Source organism: Pinus tabuliformis, chromosome J, assembly GCF_031772625.1.
Source record: "Pinus tabuliformis cultivar Carrire ecotype Pingquan chromosome J, CPIR1, whole genome shotgun sequence".
Classification (NCBI taxonomy): domain Eukaryota; kingdom Viridiplantae; phylum Streptophyta; class Pinopsida; order Pinales; family Pinaceae; genus Pinus; species Pinus tabuliformis.
In genome coordinates this window covers 1,094,873,670-1,094,894,448 of record NC_142295.1, presented here as the reverse complement: position 1 = coordinate 1,094,894,448, position 20,779 = coordinate 1,094,873,670, and the positions used below count along the sequence as shown (strand labels likewise).

The 20,779-nt window shown below is 39.3% G+C and overlaps 1 protein-coding gene across 4 annotated transcripts in view; it reads left to right on the top strand.

Annotated features, from left to right (window-relative positions):
• The window catches only part of LOC149230849 (arginine biosynthesis protein ArgJ family), a 291,055-nt gene that overhangs the window by 52,592 nt on the left and 217,684 nt on the right, over nucleotides 1–20,779 (top strand). For 3 of the 4 annotated variants that reach the window (XM_089379078.1, XM_089379077.1, XM_089379075.1), the window contains one exon: nucleotides 9,373–9,510. In XM_089379078.1, the coding sequence (XP_089235204.1) occupies nucleotides 9,373–9,510 (138 nt within the window). Of the gene's footprint in view, nucleotides 1–9,016; nucleotides 9,099–9,372; nucleotides 9,511–20,779 lie in introns of those variants that run through there. The other variant, XM_089379076.1, reaches the window with a different exon arrangement.

Genomic DNA, 20,779 nt, shown 5'->3' with positions numbered 1-20,779 from the left:
TGAGATGATGATGGAATGGAGTCGGGACAAAGGGAAGGCTCTAAGCCACATGCCATGGTACAAGGGTAGTTATGATGAAGGAGGCCCACACCTTGGGCATATGAATGTAGGAGGGAGCAATCGTGGTACATGAGTTACCTCGACCTTTGTTTTTTCGCCCTTCTTCATTTGCCTTTTGTCTTTTATTGAATTTTCTTCATTTTACTGCTCAGGGCGAATGGGATGAGAGCATGATGTGTAATATATAACAGTGATTACCCCCCTCAAGGTGGGACGGTTCATCGCCCACCAGGGGTTGGGACATTCATGGGTTCCTTATTGATGCAAGGGGCACTCATAGGGGCACTAGGAACCAGGGTGATGGCCATAATGATATGGGTTAGTGTTGGAAAATCTGAAAGGTAGTAAAGATTTTCTCTTTCTCGATAATTACTTGTGATATTTCTTATTATTATGATTCTTTATATCTTCTTTCTTTAGTTCATCAAGCAATTACCAAAAGCAACAACACATAAAACAATAGACACAAGATGTAGGCACATGTTAGGGAAAAACCCCCCTCGAGGGGAAAACCCAGTCAAAGTAATTCTTCCTTTCAATAGTATTCTTTGAGAGTCTTCACCCTAGCCCTTGACCAAACCTTCCCTCCACAAGTCAGCCTCCAGAAGATTGACCTCTTCCCAACAATTTCGACTATGCAAGAACTTACAGCAGCTAACAACTTCCGACATCAGTCCAACTTGGAAGACTTAGATATCCCAATCCAGAGCACGAAACAGAGAGAGACCACAATCAAAATTTTGATTTTCCTTGACTCCTTAGATTCCCCAAAACTCGCATTCACTTCGGCTTCTCGGCAACAAACTTTCCCAGCGACCCACTTTGCACTTCTGTCCAACAAACAAATTCTCGCACTTCTGCCCAGTAGAGAGAACTTAAGAAGTGATGCTCCAAATGAATTCTACGTTCTTCCTTTTATAGGCTTCTTGCGGGGTCGAATAAGGTCTTAGGCCGACATGGTGTGGAGGTTCCATAATTTATATTTGACTCAATACTTAACCTTTGTACATGATTCAAAAGCCCAAAAAGGGTCTTTTTAAATGTAAAATAATTCTATAGACTCAGAATAAATCCTAGAAGTCTTCAATGGGGACTTTGACTTAAAACATGGTGACCCAAGGATGAAACCAATGCTTTAATAAGTCACAATAATAATAATAAAAATTCTTTTCTTTATTTTTTTGACAAGTGCATTACATAATGACTCAAGTACATTATTGAAGACCGAACATAGTTACTTTTTCGGATTTCCAACACTCCCTCTTAACTAGGGAGCTATTCATAATGTACATATACAATGGAAGATCTCAAACTATATGAACTGTGAAGAACTTTAGGCATCGCAATGCCATGGACTAGATTCCTGACCAGGGCAATCTATCCAAACAATCACTCAATAGTTTAGGCACCACAATGCCATGGACTAGATTCTTGAGCAGGGAAATCTATCCAAGTGGGACTAAGGTGGACTCAAGCTTTCAGCCCTTCTAGGTACCATCAGGCTTACTTGCTAACCACCAACCCAAAATCTAGGTGCGTGTCAGAGCTAAATGACCAATGCCACCTTTCCAACTTCGGGACCTAGACATCAACACTAAGTGGCAGCCAGATGTCTGCCCAGGCAATGCTTCACTCGCAAAGCCTCAACATCCCTTGATCCAGTAGATCAAGAATGTCTAATCTCTCCCAATCAAACTGATTGGTAACCAACATGCTGTCAAATCTTTCGAGAGATTCATCTGTACAAACACAACCCCAATCAATAATATACTCTCACATAATCAATTCAAACCTCCAGGGTCTTCTAGGCAACATATGTTGCTTCTCAACTTTCCATAGTAGGACTATCAATCAAATCTTTGATAAAAGATTCCTCATTCATACATTTTCTTCCTACTTCATATGTAGCAACATATTTTTCAATCAGATCCTGCTTTCCTTTCTTTTAGCAGCACCACAAAACACATTCCCCAATTTCCTTTTTCTGCTTATGGCCTTCACTCAGAGTTACGATTGTTAGTCCTGGTCTAGTGCATGACACATGTAGTAGAGAACCATATCCGTCACTCCTTCTCAACTAGGAAGCACCTATTTATCCAGACTCCCTCTTAATGTTAGGGAGATCTCTTCTATTCATGCTTCCTCCGGGAGATCAACTTCTTCTTTTTGACATCGGAGAATCTTTCGTGGCTTCCAACCATTTCATCAGAGTTATCATCATTCCTATCATGCTTATCACATCAATGAGCATCTTCACCAAGTTGAAGATTGTGTACCTACACAACTTCAATAGAAAGTACAACCAAATCTATAGAAGCATGATGTTAGCCATATCAGAATCACGAAAGCATTTCAACGTTATATATATATATATATATATATATATATATATATATCAGATACCCAAACTCAATTACAAACAAGAGACATATACTCTTCAACATCTTGCTAGGGACTTTGTTATACACCCTAGACTATTTCATAACAACATTCATTCCATCTAGGGTTTCAATATGTCTTCCAAAGGTATGACATACCTTACTACAACATATAGCAAACCCTAGAAACCATTCACACAAATATAGATCTACAAAGTATCTAACAACCTTTCAAAATACATATGTTAGACTTCTCACTAGGGATTCATATAAATCCTAGATTTCATACAAAAGAATCAAGGTCAATCACAACTTAGTCATTAACCTGACCAACTTCCACTAGGGTTAGTTCCAATCCCCTAGATTTTTCAATCAACCATCAATCAGTCACTATCATGACCAACTACCACTAGGGTTAGTTTGCAAACCCTAGATTTCCGAGCAATCATTAATCTCAACCAAAAATTCAAAGTTCGACAAATCTCTTACACATCCCAAGTTAACATTCATCAAAGATTTCTACTTTAACTAAGGTTCAACTCCAAAACGCTAGAATTCACAAATTCATCAAACTTTGTACAAATCTCAAATCATTATATTCCAAAGTTTTTTTACTTTGACTAAGGTTTAACTCCAAAACCTTAGAATTCCACAATCTCAACAACCATTGAATACATAGATCTCAGATTGTTACATTTCACATTAGACGATGTCACTACTAGGATTTAACTGCAAAACCCTAGATTTTCATTTTCAACAATCATCTAATATATTTCAGATTGTTATATTTCATACTAGACAATTTAACTTTACTAGGGTTTCGCTACAACACCCTAGATTTCCAGATATCATCATCCTAGAATCTCAAACAAGGACTTCCATTAAAACCTAAGACTCATGACCATCAAGGACTATGTCAACACACATATCATAACCATACTTAAGCATATCATATGTCCACCAACGTTAATACATTTGACCTAGACCAAGCTAGGGATTCAACCAAGAGGACACATCTATATATATGCCTAGATCTCATCATCATGAAACCTACATTTCATATCATGTTTTAGTCAAACCCAACTTCACATCAACATTAAATAAGAGTTAGAGACACAAACATATTGATTGTACTAGGGTTTGATCTGACAATGCATACATACCAAGTAAATCAATTCTAAGACAATATAAGGGTCTTACTGACACATTCCACCAAACCCTAATGAGCTATGGTTCCAATGTAGAACACACATTCCACCAAACCCCAATGAGCTAGGGTTCCAATGTGGAAACATATCAAACCCTATATTACCAAAACTTCAAAGGTTCTGGGATTTTAGACCTTATCACTCAATCCTAACAAGTTAGGATTTCTCGACCATACCAAAATCCCATACATGAATTCATCAATAAGACTTCAACTAGCATTTCACAATATCCCTAAGCAACTTTAGGGTTTCACACATTCACATTAGCATACCCTTCAGTTAGGTTTTCCAGAACCTGTCTAGGGTTCTACATAGTGAATCAAGAATATGAGTGGGGTGGGTAGATTTATCAAGAGATGAATCACCCACACAAGAATCACTAAGATCCAATATAGCTATTCATAACGAAGTTAGTAATATATTATCACATGAATAATCCTTTCAATCAATGTATTCAAAGCATACCTTTGTTTCGTGACTAACCTTGTCTTGAGAGATCCTCCTTGCAGTTGTTTTCCTAATCAAGACAATAGAGGGAGAAAGGTGATTAGTATTTAATATAATCAAAACTGAATGAATACATGAACCCAAAACTGAAAATACATGAGATACTTATCTTTGGGAGTAGTTGGGAGCTCCCTCCAAAGCTTGAGGGAAACCTACAAACTTCCAACTGTTGAGACTTGCAGCAAATGCACCCCAAGAAGGTGGAAATCCTAATAGAGCAGTGATCACCAGTTCTTTGTCTGGAACAATCTCATCGATGGCCAAGAGATCATCCCTGAGTCTAGTTATCTTCACAAAGAAGGTTGCTATAGTATCTTCTTTAGTCATCTTTGTATTCCTCAGCGCATTCTTCAAACTTGCTACTTGACCAATGTTCTTAATAGTGAACAACTTCGACAAGGCTTCATACACCTCCTGAGCATGATTGATGTTAGCTATGAATGGGACAAGATTGTCTTTTATCCCTTCTACCATCAGAGTCATAGCCACCAATTCTAAATCCCTGAATTTTGCTTTGTCGGCATCACTGGCTTCTTCTGTAGGCTTCTTTACATTTTCTTTTACCAAGTCTAGCACCTTGTTCTTTTTGAGGATTAGGTCAATCCTCTTCTTCCAGGATTTGAATTTAGATGCTCCTTCAAGCTTGTTCTCACCCTTGATAGAGTTAGACATCTTCTTTGAATATGATAGACTCCTTCCTTGAGATAGTGCCTATGAATGGATTTGCCTTTTTCTTTTTTCTTCACCAAAGCTCTGATACCATGTTGGAAAATCAGAAAGGCAGTAAATATTTTCTCGATCTTGATAATTACTTGTGATGTTTCTTATTATTACGATTCTTTATATCTTCTTTCTTTAGTTCATCAAGCAATTACCAAAAGCAACAACACATAAAACAATACTCAAGATGTAGGCACTTGCAAGGGAAAAATCCCCCTCGAGGGGAAAACCCATTCAAAGTAATTCTTCCTTTCAATAATATTCTTTGAGACTCTTCACCCTATACCTTGACCAGACCTTCCCTCCACACCAAGTCAGCGTCCAGAAGATTGATCTCTTCCCAACAACTTCGACTATGCAGCGACTTGCAGCAGCTAACAGTTTCTAACAACAGTCCAACTTGGAAGACTTCGATCTCCCAATCCAAAGCATGAAATAGAGAGAAACCACCACCAAAATTTCGATTTTCCTTGACTCCTTAGACTCCCCCAAACTTGCATTCACTTCGGCTTCTCGACAATAGACTTTCCCAGCTACCCACTTTGCACTTTTTCCCAACAAACAGATTTTCGCACTTCTGCGCAGTCAAGAGAACTTGAGAAGTGATGCTCCAAATGAATTCGATGTCTTTCTTTTTATAGGCTTCTTGTGGGGTCGAATAGGGTCTTAGGCCGACATGGTGTGAAGGTTCCATAATTCATATTTGACTCAATACTTAACCTTTTAACATGATGATTGAAAAGCCCAAGAAGGGTCTCTTTAAATGTACAATAATTCTATAAACTCAGAATAAATCCTAGAAGTCCTCAATGGGGACTTTGACCTTAAACATGGTGACCCAAGCATGAAACCCATGCTTTAATAAGTCACAATAATAATAATAATAAAAATTCTTTTCTTAATTCTTTTGACAAGTACATTACATAATGACTCCAATACATTATTGAAGACCGAACATAGTTACTTTTTCCAACAGGTAGAGCTCATGTTTGGCTTTTGTCCACACGCTAAATTTGATTGTCCTGACCATCTTTTCCATTTTGTGGTACATTTCTTATTGTATGTGGTCATATTATGCTTTTATCTTTTTTTTTAGCAGCATCAACCTCCAGGGCATCGTTCCAGGTCCGACCCAAGGTGTGGCAAGGGGAGGGGGAGGCTAACACCTTGTGGACCCAAATGGGGAAGATGTGTGTATATATATATATATATATATATATATAATGGCCTTGTAATAAGCAAAGGGGAATGAGATATATGGTATCGGGAAGCAGGACCATGGAACCAAAATTAGGGTTTCCCATGTAGTGCCACTCCTAAAGCTAGTAGCCAATAAAGGAGATCCCATGGGACTAGGATGCATGATTAACCCCCAAGTTGAGGTAAGGGAACAAGATTACAGTCAAAGCTTATTCTTTCCTCCAAGTCCCCCCATTAGTCCATGCCCAAGTGTGCCCAAGACAAGCAAACATAAACACCCAATTGCATAATGAAAAATCATACCTTTGGGGTTGGATGGCCCACCTTCAAACATACGATCATAATAGATGAGCGAGGGTACACAATGGTTGGCTTGGGTGACGGAGAATGGTAGCACATCAAGCTATTAGGTGGTTGCAAGGGGCTGTTGGCTGCCGGCTGAAGACAAATCTAGGAGAAAAATTCTCCTATAGGGGTCACCCATTGGTGGTGGGTAATGGCACCGAAGCAAACCTAGGTCATCATTGGAATTCACATGCCAAAACGCATTGTATAACCGATGAAACACGGTTTACCCCTTTTGGAAACACTTTTCGGGCACGTTTCCATGTGTTTTTGAGTTCCCATGCTGACATGTGGGTGGAATGCAAGGGGTAACATGTTTCCTGCAACATAGGGATAACCCCCTTGGCCTCTAGAGAGCTGGCAAAAAGTGAAGAGGAGCTTGTATTGAGGTGACAATGATACAATTCCGAGTAGTTGCCACAAAGTTGCATCTATAGATTGGGCTTTTTCCACTTAGATCCTAGTTTGGGTGGTAACAAGTCCAATTACTCTTTACTATTTGAAGTTGAGTTTGAAAGGAAGGGGTCTGTGGATTTTTTGAGGAACCATGGTGGTAGTGATCATGGAGACAGTTTTGTTAAACACTTGTGTGGAGATCTCTCATATACTTCTGTCAAATTCTTGTGTGACTTAACATTAAAAGTTTAAGACTTTCAAAATGTGAAAATGACTCATGGGGTACTACAAAGGACTTTTCAAGAAATTTCTCGAGGTTAGTGAACTCCAAAGTGAACACAAGGAAGGATGCTCCATTCTAATCATGGAAAACTTGACTCTGAACATTTGAAGTTCTGAAGCATCAATTCATGTATGATGGATGTATGAGATTAGAGATGAGGAGAATTATTTTTATGAAGAAATGATCAAATGTGACTGGGTGGAAGAGAATAATGGACTTGTAAATTGAGGACAAGCTCAAGAGAAGCTACAGTGAGTCCAGGGCTTCCTATTTAGTTTGGTGAATGAATGTGTTCATCAATTTGTCATATACATGAAACTGTGTGTATAAATAGGTTTCTTTACTTTGAAATGAATTATTATCATGGGTAGAAGCAACGTAATTGTACACTGTGCATCATACCTCCATATTTGTTGGTCATGCATTTATTTGTACATATCGATATGACTATCAGTCGAATAAGAGCTTCAATGTCATTTCCTTTGTTCTAATAAATCCTATTTTGCTTGTTTTTCTCTCTCCTATGTAATGATAATAGTAATAATAATCTAATTTTAAGGCCACGGCCAAGCCAATCACCGGATTGGTGTATGAGACCCCCTTGTCTGTGGGACAAGGAACCCCCTCCATGCAGCAACTTGACTGGTAAAGTCTATGGAGGTGTACATACTCTACCTCCCTATGGATTTGAACTTGTGATCTCTTATGAGGAAACACATGTTCTTAATTATTAGGGCCACTCAAGCTGTATGGTTTTTTATAAAAGAAATGTATATATATATATATATCTATATATATGTATGTATGTATATTTCATTTCATTGGAAATATCTGTATATTCCATATGAAGAATATACATGTGTCAGTCCTCAAGGGACAGCTGGGACTGAACAACAAAGCTCAAACTTCATTACAACAAAGCTCATCATGTCACTTGTGGGAATTAAACCTGGGTGGGGAGGATAACAATCATTCCTCCCAACTACCCACGATAAACCGAGGACATATTAAAGTTGTGTGCACTTGTACTGTTTCATAATCAAAGTTTGTCTTATTGTTGTTTCCGAACTTGTAACTAAAGGTGCTTTTATGCTTAACACAATGAGCACTATGTAATTTGGTAGGTTCCTTTGTGGAGAACCTTTCCTCCCAACAGGTGAAAGCCACTAGCATGTGGCTGCACATCAATGGTACCTTGCATATAATGATGGTGCTTCTCTATAAGTTGTAAGAGGAGATGTCCTTCTGTTTCTGAAGGCTGAGAGTTTTCTGCAATGTGTGCCTCCTAGATTTCCATAACCATGACCTAATAAAGTTTGTGATGGACTGCATTCCTGGAGGCACCCACCAAAGTAATCTTGTACAAATTATCAGAGGCAATAGCATACTCAGAGCATCAATACTGACATCAGGGTTAGAAAAGAAATTCCAGTGTAGCATGTGTTAATTTGGGCTGGTGTGCATACACCGGACTGCTTAGTGTAGTGATGGATCACATGTAAAAATAATTTCAAGGCAACGTTAGTGCTGAATAATGGATAATTCTTAATTACTTTCTACAAAATCTGGAAACTAGTGAACTGGTAGCTTTAATTTATTACAAATTGACCTGCAGCTGGCTAGGGTTTCTTACAATTTGTCCCAGTCCTATTCACATGGAGAATATTCCATCTTGTCCTTGTTTCTTATCATACAGAAAACATGTTCCTGATTGCTCCGTCATTTGAGAAGCTTAGCTTGCCTGTACGCAGTGTATAGTTAGTCTGTGATGCTAAGTTGAGAATGTGCATACAAATTGCTGTTCTGTGCATAATTTTCTGATTAAGTAATATGAAACGCAATATGGAAAATTGAAGGTCTTAACAAAATTTCAAGATTCAATTTTTATTCTTTATAATTGGATGATGTTTTTACTTGTTTAAGGGGATCTGTATGGCCACAATATCTTTGGCGACCCGGAACAATCTTCAGACTTCTGTCCAAGTCAAGTTTTGGACCTTGGTATATTCATATTTGGCTTAACTCCAGCGTAAATGTTGGACAAGCGTGTATGGATGTGCTGTCCAGCAAGATTTTTGATGTGCTGTTCTCGCCTTTATTTAATAGGCTGTGTGCGTGAATATGAATATACATGCTATGCAATATAACTCTGTTATTAAATAAAGAGCGTCATGTTGTAGTATTTCCTGTTGTTAAAGCATCGATGACTTATCATGTAGAGAGTTTGAACAACTATGTATTTAGCTGATGAATACACACTTTGTTTTCTTTTCAGATTTCTCCTACCCCTCACTTCAAAAGCTTCAATAAGGCTGCTGTTCGATGTGCTGCAGTTTCGTCAGAGATGGAAGCCACACCAAGCACTTATATTCCAGCAGCTCAAATTCAGCTTCCTGAAGGACCATGGAAACAGGTGCTTTCACGAGCTGATGGTTTTCATGAGTCCATTGTGCACCTTTTCTTTTAGGGTTTATTGACATGTTAACTACATGGTTGCAATTAAGGACAAAACATGACTAAAAAATTATGCTGCAAATAAAGCATATAAGCTTCTTAAATGTTCATAGTTGAAATTGGATAGTGAGCAAGGAGACCGAGTAAAATTGTGTCTATAATGAACATAATATCTATCTATCTATATATCAAATAAATAGATATTAATAAAATTAAAAAGTAATGAGGTGTCACATCCTAATTAAGAGACATGACCTATTTGAAGGATATGGCTATTCAACGGTCAACCATCGTCACTTGTCAATGCATGTAAGTACACGTTACATGATATTGTATTATCAAGTTATTCATTCATATCTTATCCTTATTTATATATTGAATGTCCAATATGGATGTTTATTTATTATCGTTCTTATGTTGGATATTTCGTCAGTAGTGAACTATGTACATTTTATTGGTATCACAGCCAAGTTTTGATCCAGCCCTTGGCCTCACTTTATTCAGCCCTTGTCTGATCTTGCTTTTGGCCAACCCCATTGTTTTAGAGTTTCTCGGAACCTTTAACCTTTGACCACATCTTGGCCCGTGGTCACCAAAAGAATCAGATTTTCCATACCTTCTGGATGAGAAAAAGAATCAGAACCAATCTGGTGCAAGTTCAAAGAGAATTAGAAATCAACAAAAAATGGAGAACAATCTTCAGATCAAGATACAGACCGAGATTGACCTACAACTTGTTTTGGTTCAAATAAACTCGTGGGTCAAAATTCTTCAGTCGCTGTCCAAATCCTCCAGACCACTGCAACTACCCAAGTCATTTGCATCACACGGCTGATAGCCAGCTGCCAAGCCAACTGCCTTTTCAATCCACTGGTCTGAGCAGCGATACATCCGTGGTTTTCCTGTGGAGTAGAGACTCACCAAATAGCAATCATTGCATCTTGTAGACACCTCCACCCATGAAGATATAGCAGCAGATGCAGCCACCATGAGGTTAAAGTTGTGTGGGATATGTCTTAGAGTATTGGAGCTGCCTAAAGCCAATCACCAATCGCTACCAGAATGAGGTTAAAGTTGTGTGGAGCTGCTGTTGTCAATAGAAATCTGACCACCAAATGAAGTGTTCATGGGTAACCAAGGCCCCAACATCTATGGGACAAGTAACAGTGAGGGGAATCTCAACAGTTGAATCTGTCCACCTGCCGCTGCAAACAGTTTCGTTGCTATTTACAAGACACAAAGTTATAGTGGGGCTTGTTACCCACCACTATATATAGGACAAATTTTTTCCCCTGGATTGTCCTCAGCCAACGGCGCCTTGCAGCCACTAGATAGTTCGATGTGCCATTATCTCCACCACCTGAGCCAGCGATGTGGTCCCTCGCCCACTTGTCATGATTGTATGTTTGAAGGTGGGCCTCCCGACCTTGAAGGTATGGCTTTTCATTGGTATTGTTGAGTAATTTTCCTTACTTTGTCATGGGCACTTTGGGACATGGATTGGTAGGGGGGATTTGGCGGAAAGAGTGGGCTAGGTCTGTACTCTTGTCTCCACTGCCCGATTTCGTGGTTAACGTTGTATCCTGGTCCCACTTGCTGACACCATATACACCACTCTCTTCCACCCATTTTAGCCTCGTTCACCTCTTTTCCATCTAGGTCCACATGTGTCCACATAGGGTTAGCCTCCCCCTCCCCTTGTACACACCTTGGATCGGGCGTGGAACGATGCCCCGGAGGTTGATGCAGCGAGAAAGAAAAGAAAAAGCATAATTTGGCCACTCTCAACAGGAAATGTACCACAAAATGCAAAAGATGGCCGGGACATACAAATTTAGCACGTGGGCAAAATCCAAACATGAGCTTAGCCCCTTACCCATGGCCTTCACCTTGGTTCCTATGGGCTCTAGATGAACCCCCTCCATCATTAAGGAATCCATAATTGTCCCAACCTCTGGTGGGCAATGAATTACTCCACTACTATATCCTACACATCATGCTCTCATCCCCTGGAGCCTCGAGTAGTTATGAAGAAGAATCAATCAAAGGCAAAAGACATACGAATAAGGGTGGAAAACAAAGGTCGGGGTAACTCATGTACCACTATTTTCTCCCTCCTACACTCATATACCCAGGTGTGGGCTTCCCTTATTATAACTACTCTTGTACCATGGCATGTGGCTTGGAGCATTCCCTTGATCCCCACTCCGCTCCATCACTATATCATTTGCCACCTACCACCTGATGGACTTACCATGGACATGTCACCCCTTTTGAAAGTTGAAACCACCTAATGGGGTCCTTGATTAACCCCCTTATTGAGCTTGGAAACACTTGTACATGCCAAGGCCCAGTATGGAAGGGCATGCCATCATGAAGTACCCCATTGATTCCATGACTTGTAAGCTCTTTTACTTGATTATTATGATGATTTTGTCGTATTGGAGGGCAAGGGGACGCATTGGATCTTATGCAAGATTGCAGGTGGGTATCCATTTAAGGCTTGGTCTCCCTATACGGGGTCCACATTGACACTTGTAGGGTGAGCTTTGAGAGGCATGGGCCTCCACCGTAGTAGAGAGTACTTGATGGATCCCCAACACTGCTCATTGATTGCTCGTGTTCCACCTTTTGGATGAGGATGATGCACCTGGTTCACAGTTGCCCAACCGACTCCACACTTGCACCATACACTTGGTAGATGGTCCAGGGCTTGGATGAGGGTGTGTCTCATTGCAGGAGATAAAGGGAGGGCTTATGGCATCATCCTAGCCCTTACATATGGTTTACAAGCATGTTCGATCCAGTTGAAGACCCATGAGGATGTCCTTGTGCCCCCACACCCACTTGGGAGCACCACAAAGATTTGCTTGGATAACAAGGGGCGAACCCCTTGTCTACTATGTTTGAAGTTCATTTTCTCACGATGACACATTTTGGACTTCATTAGGCCTCCTCAAAGGCCCAACTACTCACTTTATTGATCATTTTGCCGTCTTGAGACTTATTCTTATGTTATTGAGCTATCTTGGTGGGCTTGTCACGAAGGGATGTTATTATAGCACATTATTTTATTATTTGAGGCCTAATTAGGCAAAATTAGGCAAATCAAACTCATTAGAGATTGTATAAATAGATGAGAGGTGATTCATTTCTCTCATCATCACACAGATTTCTGTTTAGTAGCTACTTGGAGAATTTCACATTCCCTTTTGGAGGGCGATTTTGGTTTCATAGATGAATTTTGATATATGGATTCTATCTTCTTGATCTTGGAGCTTCATTATTAGTCTAGTTTGATGATTGGATATACTCATTTGTACTTGTAAGTGATCTTTTTCATGTTTATTCTTGTATTTATTTTGTCACATGAATGTTGCTTGGATTTTCGCTATACAAGTATGAAATTTACTGCTTTTCTATGCGAAATTGTGGAAATTTTGATCTTTTGTAGTGTTGCAGCATTTCATAGGCCATGTATGAATGGGTGAATGTTCCTAGAGATTATTTTTGTTGAATACATCTTGATAAGTCATCAATTATTGCATATCAAAGTATAAAGTCCTTAAGTCATTGCTCTCATGCCCTAATTGTTGAATTTTCTAAGTCTATTTGTTAGAAAATTAATTTGTATTTTGCTGGTTTATTTCTTCTACTTGTAAATTCTGAACAAGTTATTTAAAACATATAAATAACGAAATAAACACAATACAGTCTCAACATCTACAGATCATCAGCTGAAAGAAAAAAAACACACAAGTGACATCGTATTTTTGGACAAATGTCCCCGGAAAAACCCAATGCCGGAAAACAGTGCCACTATTATGAGGGTTATTATTATGCAGTATTTCCTTGAGTACAACTGGGTGCCTAACCGGCTCACTCGACAGAGAAAAGTACACGGCAGCAATACCTCTATATTCGGAAACAGGTATTCAGAAAACCTGTCCCACGAAACTCTCTTTAGCGACTCTGAAGCTCTGCGCTGGCCCTTTTGGCCTCTGCGTCAGCCTGAAATCTCTTTGCGTCAGCCCTCTGAGGCACTGCGCAACCTCTGGGACCCTCTGCGTCACTCTCTTTGCCTTATGCGTGGATGACGCAGTCCCTCTGGGCTTTGTGCTGTCTCTGCTGGGCTCTGGTGGCCTACTCTGGTTGCTGCTTCTGCTCTCTGCCTCTGCGCTGGTCTCTCGGCACTGTCTCTGCCTCTCTGTCCAGTTTTCATTGCCCCTAGTTGCTGATCACTGATTCAATTTTGCTTAGCAACCCCGCTCTAGCAAAATGAATGACTGATCACTATGGTGCATTCTCCAACTGACCCTCAAGCCTCTTCTTATACTTTTCCCATTGGTCCTTCAACGACCAAGATTAAATCTCTAATCAACGACTAAGATTAGATTTGGCTTGATCCATGACTTTTGGAACCTTCTAACCTAGTTTTATATTAATACCCATTAATATTTTATTTTTCCTAAGTTTAGACTTGAAGTCCATTAAAAATATTACTTATTTTAATATCTCTCAAACTGGGTACAATTTGTCCAAACCATTTTTGGGTCTTGGAGACCTCATGTGCTTTAGCCTCTCCACCAATTTTCATGGCTAGAGCACATCCGATGCTACCCCAAATCAACACTAATGCCATGCGAAGTTGCTTGAATGCCTCCTTGATTAGGTAAGTCCTTTCCAAACAATAAATTCTTTTTGACTCCATCTCTCCCAAATGATTAGGCACTAATCCTTCCATAGGTGACCACTTTTAAATAATATTTCTCTCACCTCTTCTTCTCTTTCTACGCCTAGCCTCCATAAATCACCTAGGGCATCATTTTTATCCCATTTTAGCCATAAAAAAATTTCGATCTCTTGTCCATGACTGTGTTAGGATTTTCTCTAGAGGCCCTCCAAATTTCAAGAAATTTCGACGATGAGATGTTGAGATATAACAAGCCCTAGCTCCAGGACCATCTCTTGCCCTAGGTTTTCCTTGGTTAGCGTGTCCTCATTAGGATCATTGCATTCAATTCTCAAAAGAAAATTTGTCCTTTGATCCTCTTGTCTTCCATAATTAGGTCAAGCCCTTCCTTGGTTGATCAACTCCATATCCTTGACCTAATTCTGGGTCCACTTGGTCTTTTGTGGTCCCACAACTTTATAACTCTAATTTCACAAAGATCACATTAAGGCCAATCCTCCACATGGATTTTAGGGGCTAGGAAATTGCTTGACAAGATACATTCCAAAACCCTAGTCTCAACAATCCTCCTAGCCTTTCCTAGAGAGCCTATCACCTTGCTTTTCAAGCAAGAAAACCATATTTTTGAGCCTCTCTTGTGAATGTGCCTTGGGAATCACCTTTCATCCTTTCATTGATCCATTCATCTAGTGGTTCCCCTCATATCGGGTTTCCTCCCGTCGGTGAAAGTCCGTAAAGAGCAGGGAGCCTTAACTGAGGTGACAATGGGTTGTTGCTCCATTGTTGTTGATTTTTGTAGCATCAAATGTACTCTTAGCTCCAGATTTTGCAGAGAGGCTAAGGCACATGCATTCTCCAATACCCAGAAATCGTTTGGGAAAATTCCACCTAGAGATGATTTAATTAAAATAATTAACTTTTTTTAAATAGTTCCCTAAGTCTAAACTTAGGAAATCTGTTTAATTAAAGGGTATTAATTAAATTAGGTGTGAATCTTCTAGAAGAAGACGAGGATCAACTCCAAGTTAATCTTAGCCATCGATTATGTTTTAATCCTAGCCGTTGGAGCTCCAATGGGAGATTATCAAAAAAAGTTCGATGTGGTTGGAGAAATACACTTGAGCAGTTCGATTTTGCTAGAGAATCGATTTCCTGAGTAGTAGCTGTGAGTTGTTGGAAGTGATTTAGTAAAGTCGAAGCAGTGAGAGAGGGGCAGGGATAGTAGACTGGAGGAAGTTTTCCAGATCTGGGAGTGCAAGGCAGAGAAGGCAAAGAGCAGTTCAGTGAGGCAGCGTAGTGCCATGTAGAGGCAGCACAAAGCTTCAGAGGGAGTTTGAATTCCAGCTGGGAGAGACGAGATTCAGTGCCAGAAGTCGAGGTGTGAGACCGGAGGGCCAGGAGGTCGAATTTCTAGACAACAGGAGGTCAGCAGAGGGATTGACGCAGAGCCTAGCCAATGTGATGTAGATCTGCGTAGGGTTGATGCATAAGTTGCATAGAGGCAGCGTGGGGCTAGTTAACAAGCCCTTGATCAGAGTTGGATCTCCTGGATCAGTGTGAGATTCTTCTCACTAATTTTTTGTTAGTATTTCTCTGTATCGGATAGCCAGTTTGGGCATCCAATGATTTGTACTCATATTACTACTGCATAATAATAAAACCTTCAACTGCTGCATCTGTTTTCGCAAGTTGGGTTTTTCCAGAGACATTGTCCAAAAACAAATGTGTAGATGTGTGCGTGTGTGTGTTTATTTCTCTCCTGTGTCATATTTAGTTTCCACAATATTTATTTTTTGTAGGCTGCAGTGTATGTATTTCAATATTTTCTGTACAAAACTGCAAGTAATTTGTTTAAAGTAATTTAACAAATAGGAGAAATATCATCAATTGCTGTAGTAGGAATCAGGTCACCGATTTTTCACAATTGTTACCCTTGACCTAGTAGTTGCTCTATAGGATCCCCTGCTAGTTTGAGCGGTAACAGGGCCCTCAAGCTAACACGCTAAATTATTAATGAGGAATTTATCAAGTTGATGGGTAATTAAAGGTTTAAGGTGTATTAACATATAGTATTTTATATATTACATATGTTCACAAAGGTACATAGAGACATTTAAGTATAAGGGTATTCAAGGTTTTGAAAAGGAATCGTTAAAGCACTTCGTATCTTGTACAAACTTATTTTGAAGAAGATACAAGTTTTGTAATCATAGTATCAATAACAAAGGAAACTATTGATTTGTTTTTTTAGAATTTATTTTTGAAATGAATGTGAAGAATTAAGGAACGAGTTAAAAAAAGGTAGAGGAGAAAAGAAGTGCCTTGACAATGAACTTTATCATTTAAAATGCAAGGTGACTAAATATGAGCGGAATGACCAAGCATCACAACTACCAATTCAAGATCTCAAGAAATAGTTCGACAAAGTGACCATGGAAAAAGATGATGAAATTTCTTGATTAAAAGATCATAGTAAAAAACTACTTGCACAAATCAAGAAGTCAAATGATATAAAGTAGTCCAATCATAAATTAGAGTAGAAGAATCAAGATCTCGAGAAGAAAGTTCTTGCCTAAGGAACCTTAACCAAAGGTTGCTTGAATAAATTAAAAAGTTAAAAGATGAAAAGTGAGAGAATCAAGATATTAAAAATGAATTTGACAAATTAAATCTTGTTTATGCAAATTAAGAAGCTGTAGACTAATAAGAAGTTAGCATAGGGAAAGTTAGAGCAACTTACCAACAATGAAACATATATCAATACAGACTTACTAGTTGACAAGGAAATGATGATCGATTTGGTTGAATCGACAAGTTATCGGATGTAAAAATACAAATAATTTATCATTATTACAAATCTTAAAGATGCAAATCTATTTGAAGTAGGGATATCTTCAAACGTAGTGCAAACAATGGAAATGCCAAGTATCTCTACTGATAAACTTTTCCAGATCAACAAACTGACTCAAATGTGCTAAGTTGACATGCTACTAAAGGTGAAAGAAGGAAGCTGTTTTTCCTAGACACCACACCATCTTGCCTGACCTTGACCGCCATACTGTATTCTCCTACACAATCTCCCTTTATGACATTCTTGGACAACTTCCCACCCGCGTCTCCTCTCCTCCTTCCATTTTCCACATTTTCTTTGAGAGGGAGAATAGGAGAGTAATCAAAGACGTGTATGAATAGAATTGTTGATGAAGAAGGGCTTCAAGACTAATTTCTTAAGCATGGTGTCGAGTCCCTTGAGTCCCATAGTGTGGATTTATTTAATTGTGTGGTATGTTCAATCTTCCTCCCTTCCTAGACCAGACACATTATTCGTCCAATCCATGAATCAGGGAGTAGTTCCGATTTAAATAGCTACCATACTATCATGGTGGGTTATACATTCTCCAAGCTTTATGCCATAGTCTTACACCAGTGGCTTTTTGAGGAGTTGGAGAGCCGTCATCTTAGGGCTAGAGGACAAGCAAGTTTCTGCACCAACCCCCATATGATTGATCACATCTTCACACTTCGAACCATTGTTGAGGAGTCTTGTCATCACTCTTTGAAGGTTTATGGTTGCTTTGTAGACTTCTAGATTGCATTTGACATAGTTCTAGGGGAGACATTATTCCAGGGATTTCGCGGCAATGCCATTTCTAAGACCCTCCTCGCTGTTAATGTTTGTAGCATTGGACAAGAACTTCTACACAGGTTTGGTGTCAGACATGTGGAAGTTGTCCAAAAAGGTCCTTTCTATTTTGTAATTTACTTTAATTAAAGTTAACTATTAAAGTGGAGTATTTATTAGTTAGTTGATTAACGTCTAATAAAATGTAAAGTATTTACATTAGCGATTTAGATGTAATCTCGATCATCGATTGGGATTTAATCTCAATTGTGAATCTCATTGAGAAATTAGGGTTACGTAGACTTGTTCATCAACTCAATGTTATAAAAGAAAGACAAGGTGAAAGGAAAAGACACAGAGAGTGTTATAAAAACACAAGTTAGAGGGTGATAAAGGATTTTCACATAGTGTGCAAGTTCAAAGGACTCACGGAGAAAAGAGGAAACAATGTGAGCAACAAAAGGAGATTAACTTCAGGAGGCCATATAACCCAACAAAAGAGAAGGGTGTCCGTACAAATTTCTAGGACATAGTTTAGCAGTAGCTGGATGGTTTTTATAACAGGTTTTGGCAGGGCTATATAGTCTGTACAACACACTAGAACAACCAGTTTTTGCTATAATTTTTTCTTGTTTTCTCATTGGGCTATTTTCTTAGCTTGGGAGCCCTTGTAAGCTTGTAGTAATTTTAAGGAAAAGATGATATTTGAAGGGCATAAATTTCCGTATGTATTTTGGAGATTGGTTTCTTGTAGCTTTTGTCGATTTTTTATTTCCAATTAAATTTCCGACAAGTGTATTTTATTTTGTGAGCTGAACAATTCATTCTAAATTAATTTTTCAGTAAGGAAATCATAAGGAATTAGTTTGCCTAGGTTGTTGGAGTCTTTCATGCATGAGCATTTCTAGGAGGAGGATGGCTATCTTTTGCACCAAGTGTTGATTTACCTACTCCTATCATTGACAACTTGGCCTTCTTGGCCTTTACTCCTGAGGGATCGCAGAGAGAGATTGATGCATAAGCTAATTTTTGTGACCTCTTATAACGGGCCAATCAACTTGGCTAAAACCAAGGTTTTGATCTTCAATGCATTGAAGAGCTCTCTTGTAGATTTACATTTCTACTACTAGGGGATAGAGATTGAGATCACCACAACTTACACTTACCTGGGACTATAGTTCACGGGGCCTTTTTTAGTTTGTAGCAGGCCCTTCAACTTCGGCTTAGTGAAGGGTATGGTTCCCTGGTCCTTGTTGAGAGGTAGCGCTTCCAAGGGTAGTTTCAGGACATCTTGTCCAAACTTTATCACATCGTGGTGATTATTAGATCCACAGTTCTTTATGGCTCTAAGATCTAAGACTGAGCTTGTTATAGACGTATTAAACTAGGTTGGAGAGAGTCCAAACTTCTATTTTGAGGTGCATCATCGATTGTAAGCGGACAATTCTACAACTCATCATTCAAGCAGAGTGCGATGCCCATCTTTTCCCCCTCAAGGTCATTTTTTTCTTGGTCTCTTTCCTTAATAGGGTCTAATCCCTTAATGACTCTACCACCAGGAGAGAGAGGTACCCCTACCTTGCACTTTGCTCCTTTAAGGCTCTCACTTCGTTCTTTTCCCTAGGTCATGCATGAGGTTGGTTCTTAGAGCGTTTTGGCTTCTCCACTCGATTACTATCTTCCCAGAGTCCCTTCCCCCGTTTAGATTCTCCCTTGATGCGTGGAGCCATCTCTTGCCAACTAGATAGGTATTGAATCAGGCTCTCAGAGAGGATATCTATAGTTTGTACATTCAGATCACCTAGACCTCACCTTCGCCAAGCCTAGGGTCAAATATGGCCTACCTAGAGCACTTTTACGAGTTGCAGGATAGCGTTATCATTCGACCTTATTATACTTGCAAGCATTGGATGCACTCTCTCAAGATTCCCTTGGGACAACTTAGGGGGTTGGCTCTTATTGACTCTGGATTAAGACAAATCACCATATACCACAATCTGTTAAGATCTATTGGGTGTGCCACCTACAAGAGCTGGAGACTAAGATGCACTTCGTCTTTAGGTACCCCTTATAGTATGATATCAAAGGACGCTATCACTTTTTCTATAGGGACTTGAGGGACTCCCTTTGTACTCTCTTTTGGTACCAGGACCAAAGATGGTTAACCCTCTTCATTAGGGAGATCTTTAGCCACATATCTTTGGTCTTGCATGCAATGAACTACTTTGGGATGACCAAGATGATCACCTCATACTTCCATGTTAATTGGTCAGATCGGAGAAAGAACCAACAGGTAAAGTTCTAGAGTGCACTAGACAATAGAATTGTGAGACCCTAGGTTTCTTCCTAGCCACCCCTAGTGTGAGGCCCACCAATATTTTTGAGATCGATTCAGAGGTGCTTGATTGTTCATCAGGCCACACATTCTCATACCTTTAGAGAGATATACTCTATAGATGGTTTGAGTAGAGCACATCTTGTTTGTTAGACTACCTCCCAATTCTAAATGAGTAATCAGAAACCACTCATAGTTTTCTTATTTCAGCCTCGGATGCTAGGAGTATCTCTCGCTTGTACTGTTCGCCTAGGATCATATAGTTGGATCTCTTGGTGGTTCGAGAGGATTTCAAGAATGAGCCAATGCCTAGTTTGCTTCCCTCGCTGTCTGCCATCAGAGTTAAGGGACCTTGACATCATTCTCTTCATTGTCATATCTTTCTCTCTCTCTCTCTCTTGATTGGTTATTAAGTTGGCCACTTTTCCAATCTTGGACAAAACTACTTAGTATTTTATACCATTTTACCTTTGTCATGGTTTTATACACGTGTTCTGAAAATGTACTAATGTATGTTTATATTATTTTTGGCATTTTCTAGGAGATGTGCTTGCACTAATGTCCCCATTTTTAGTTTC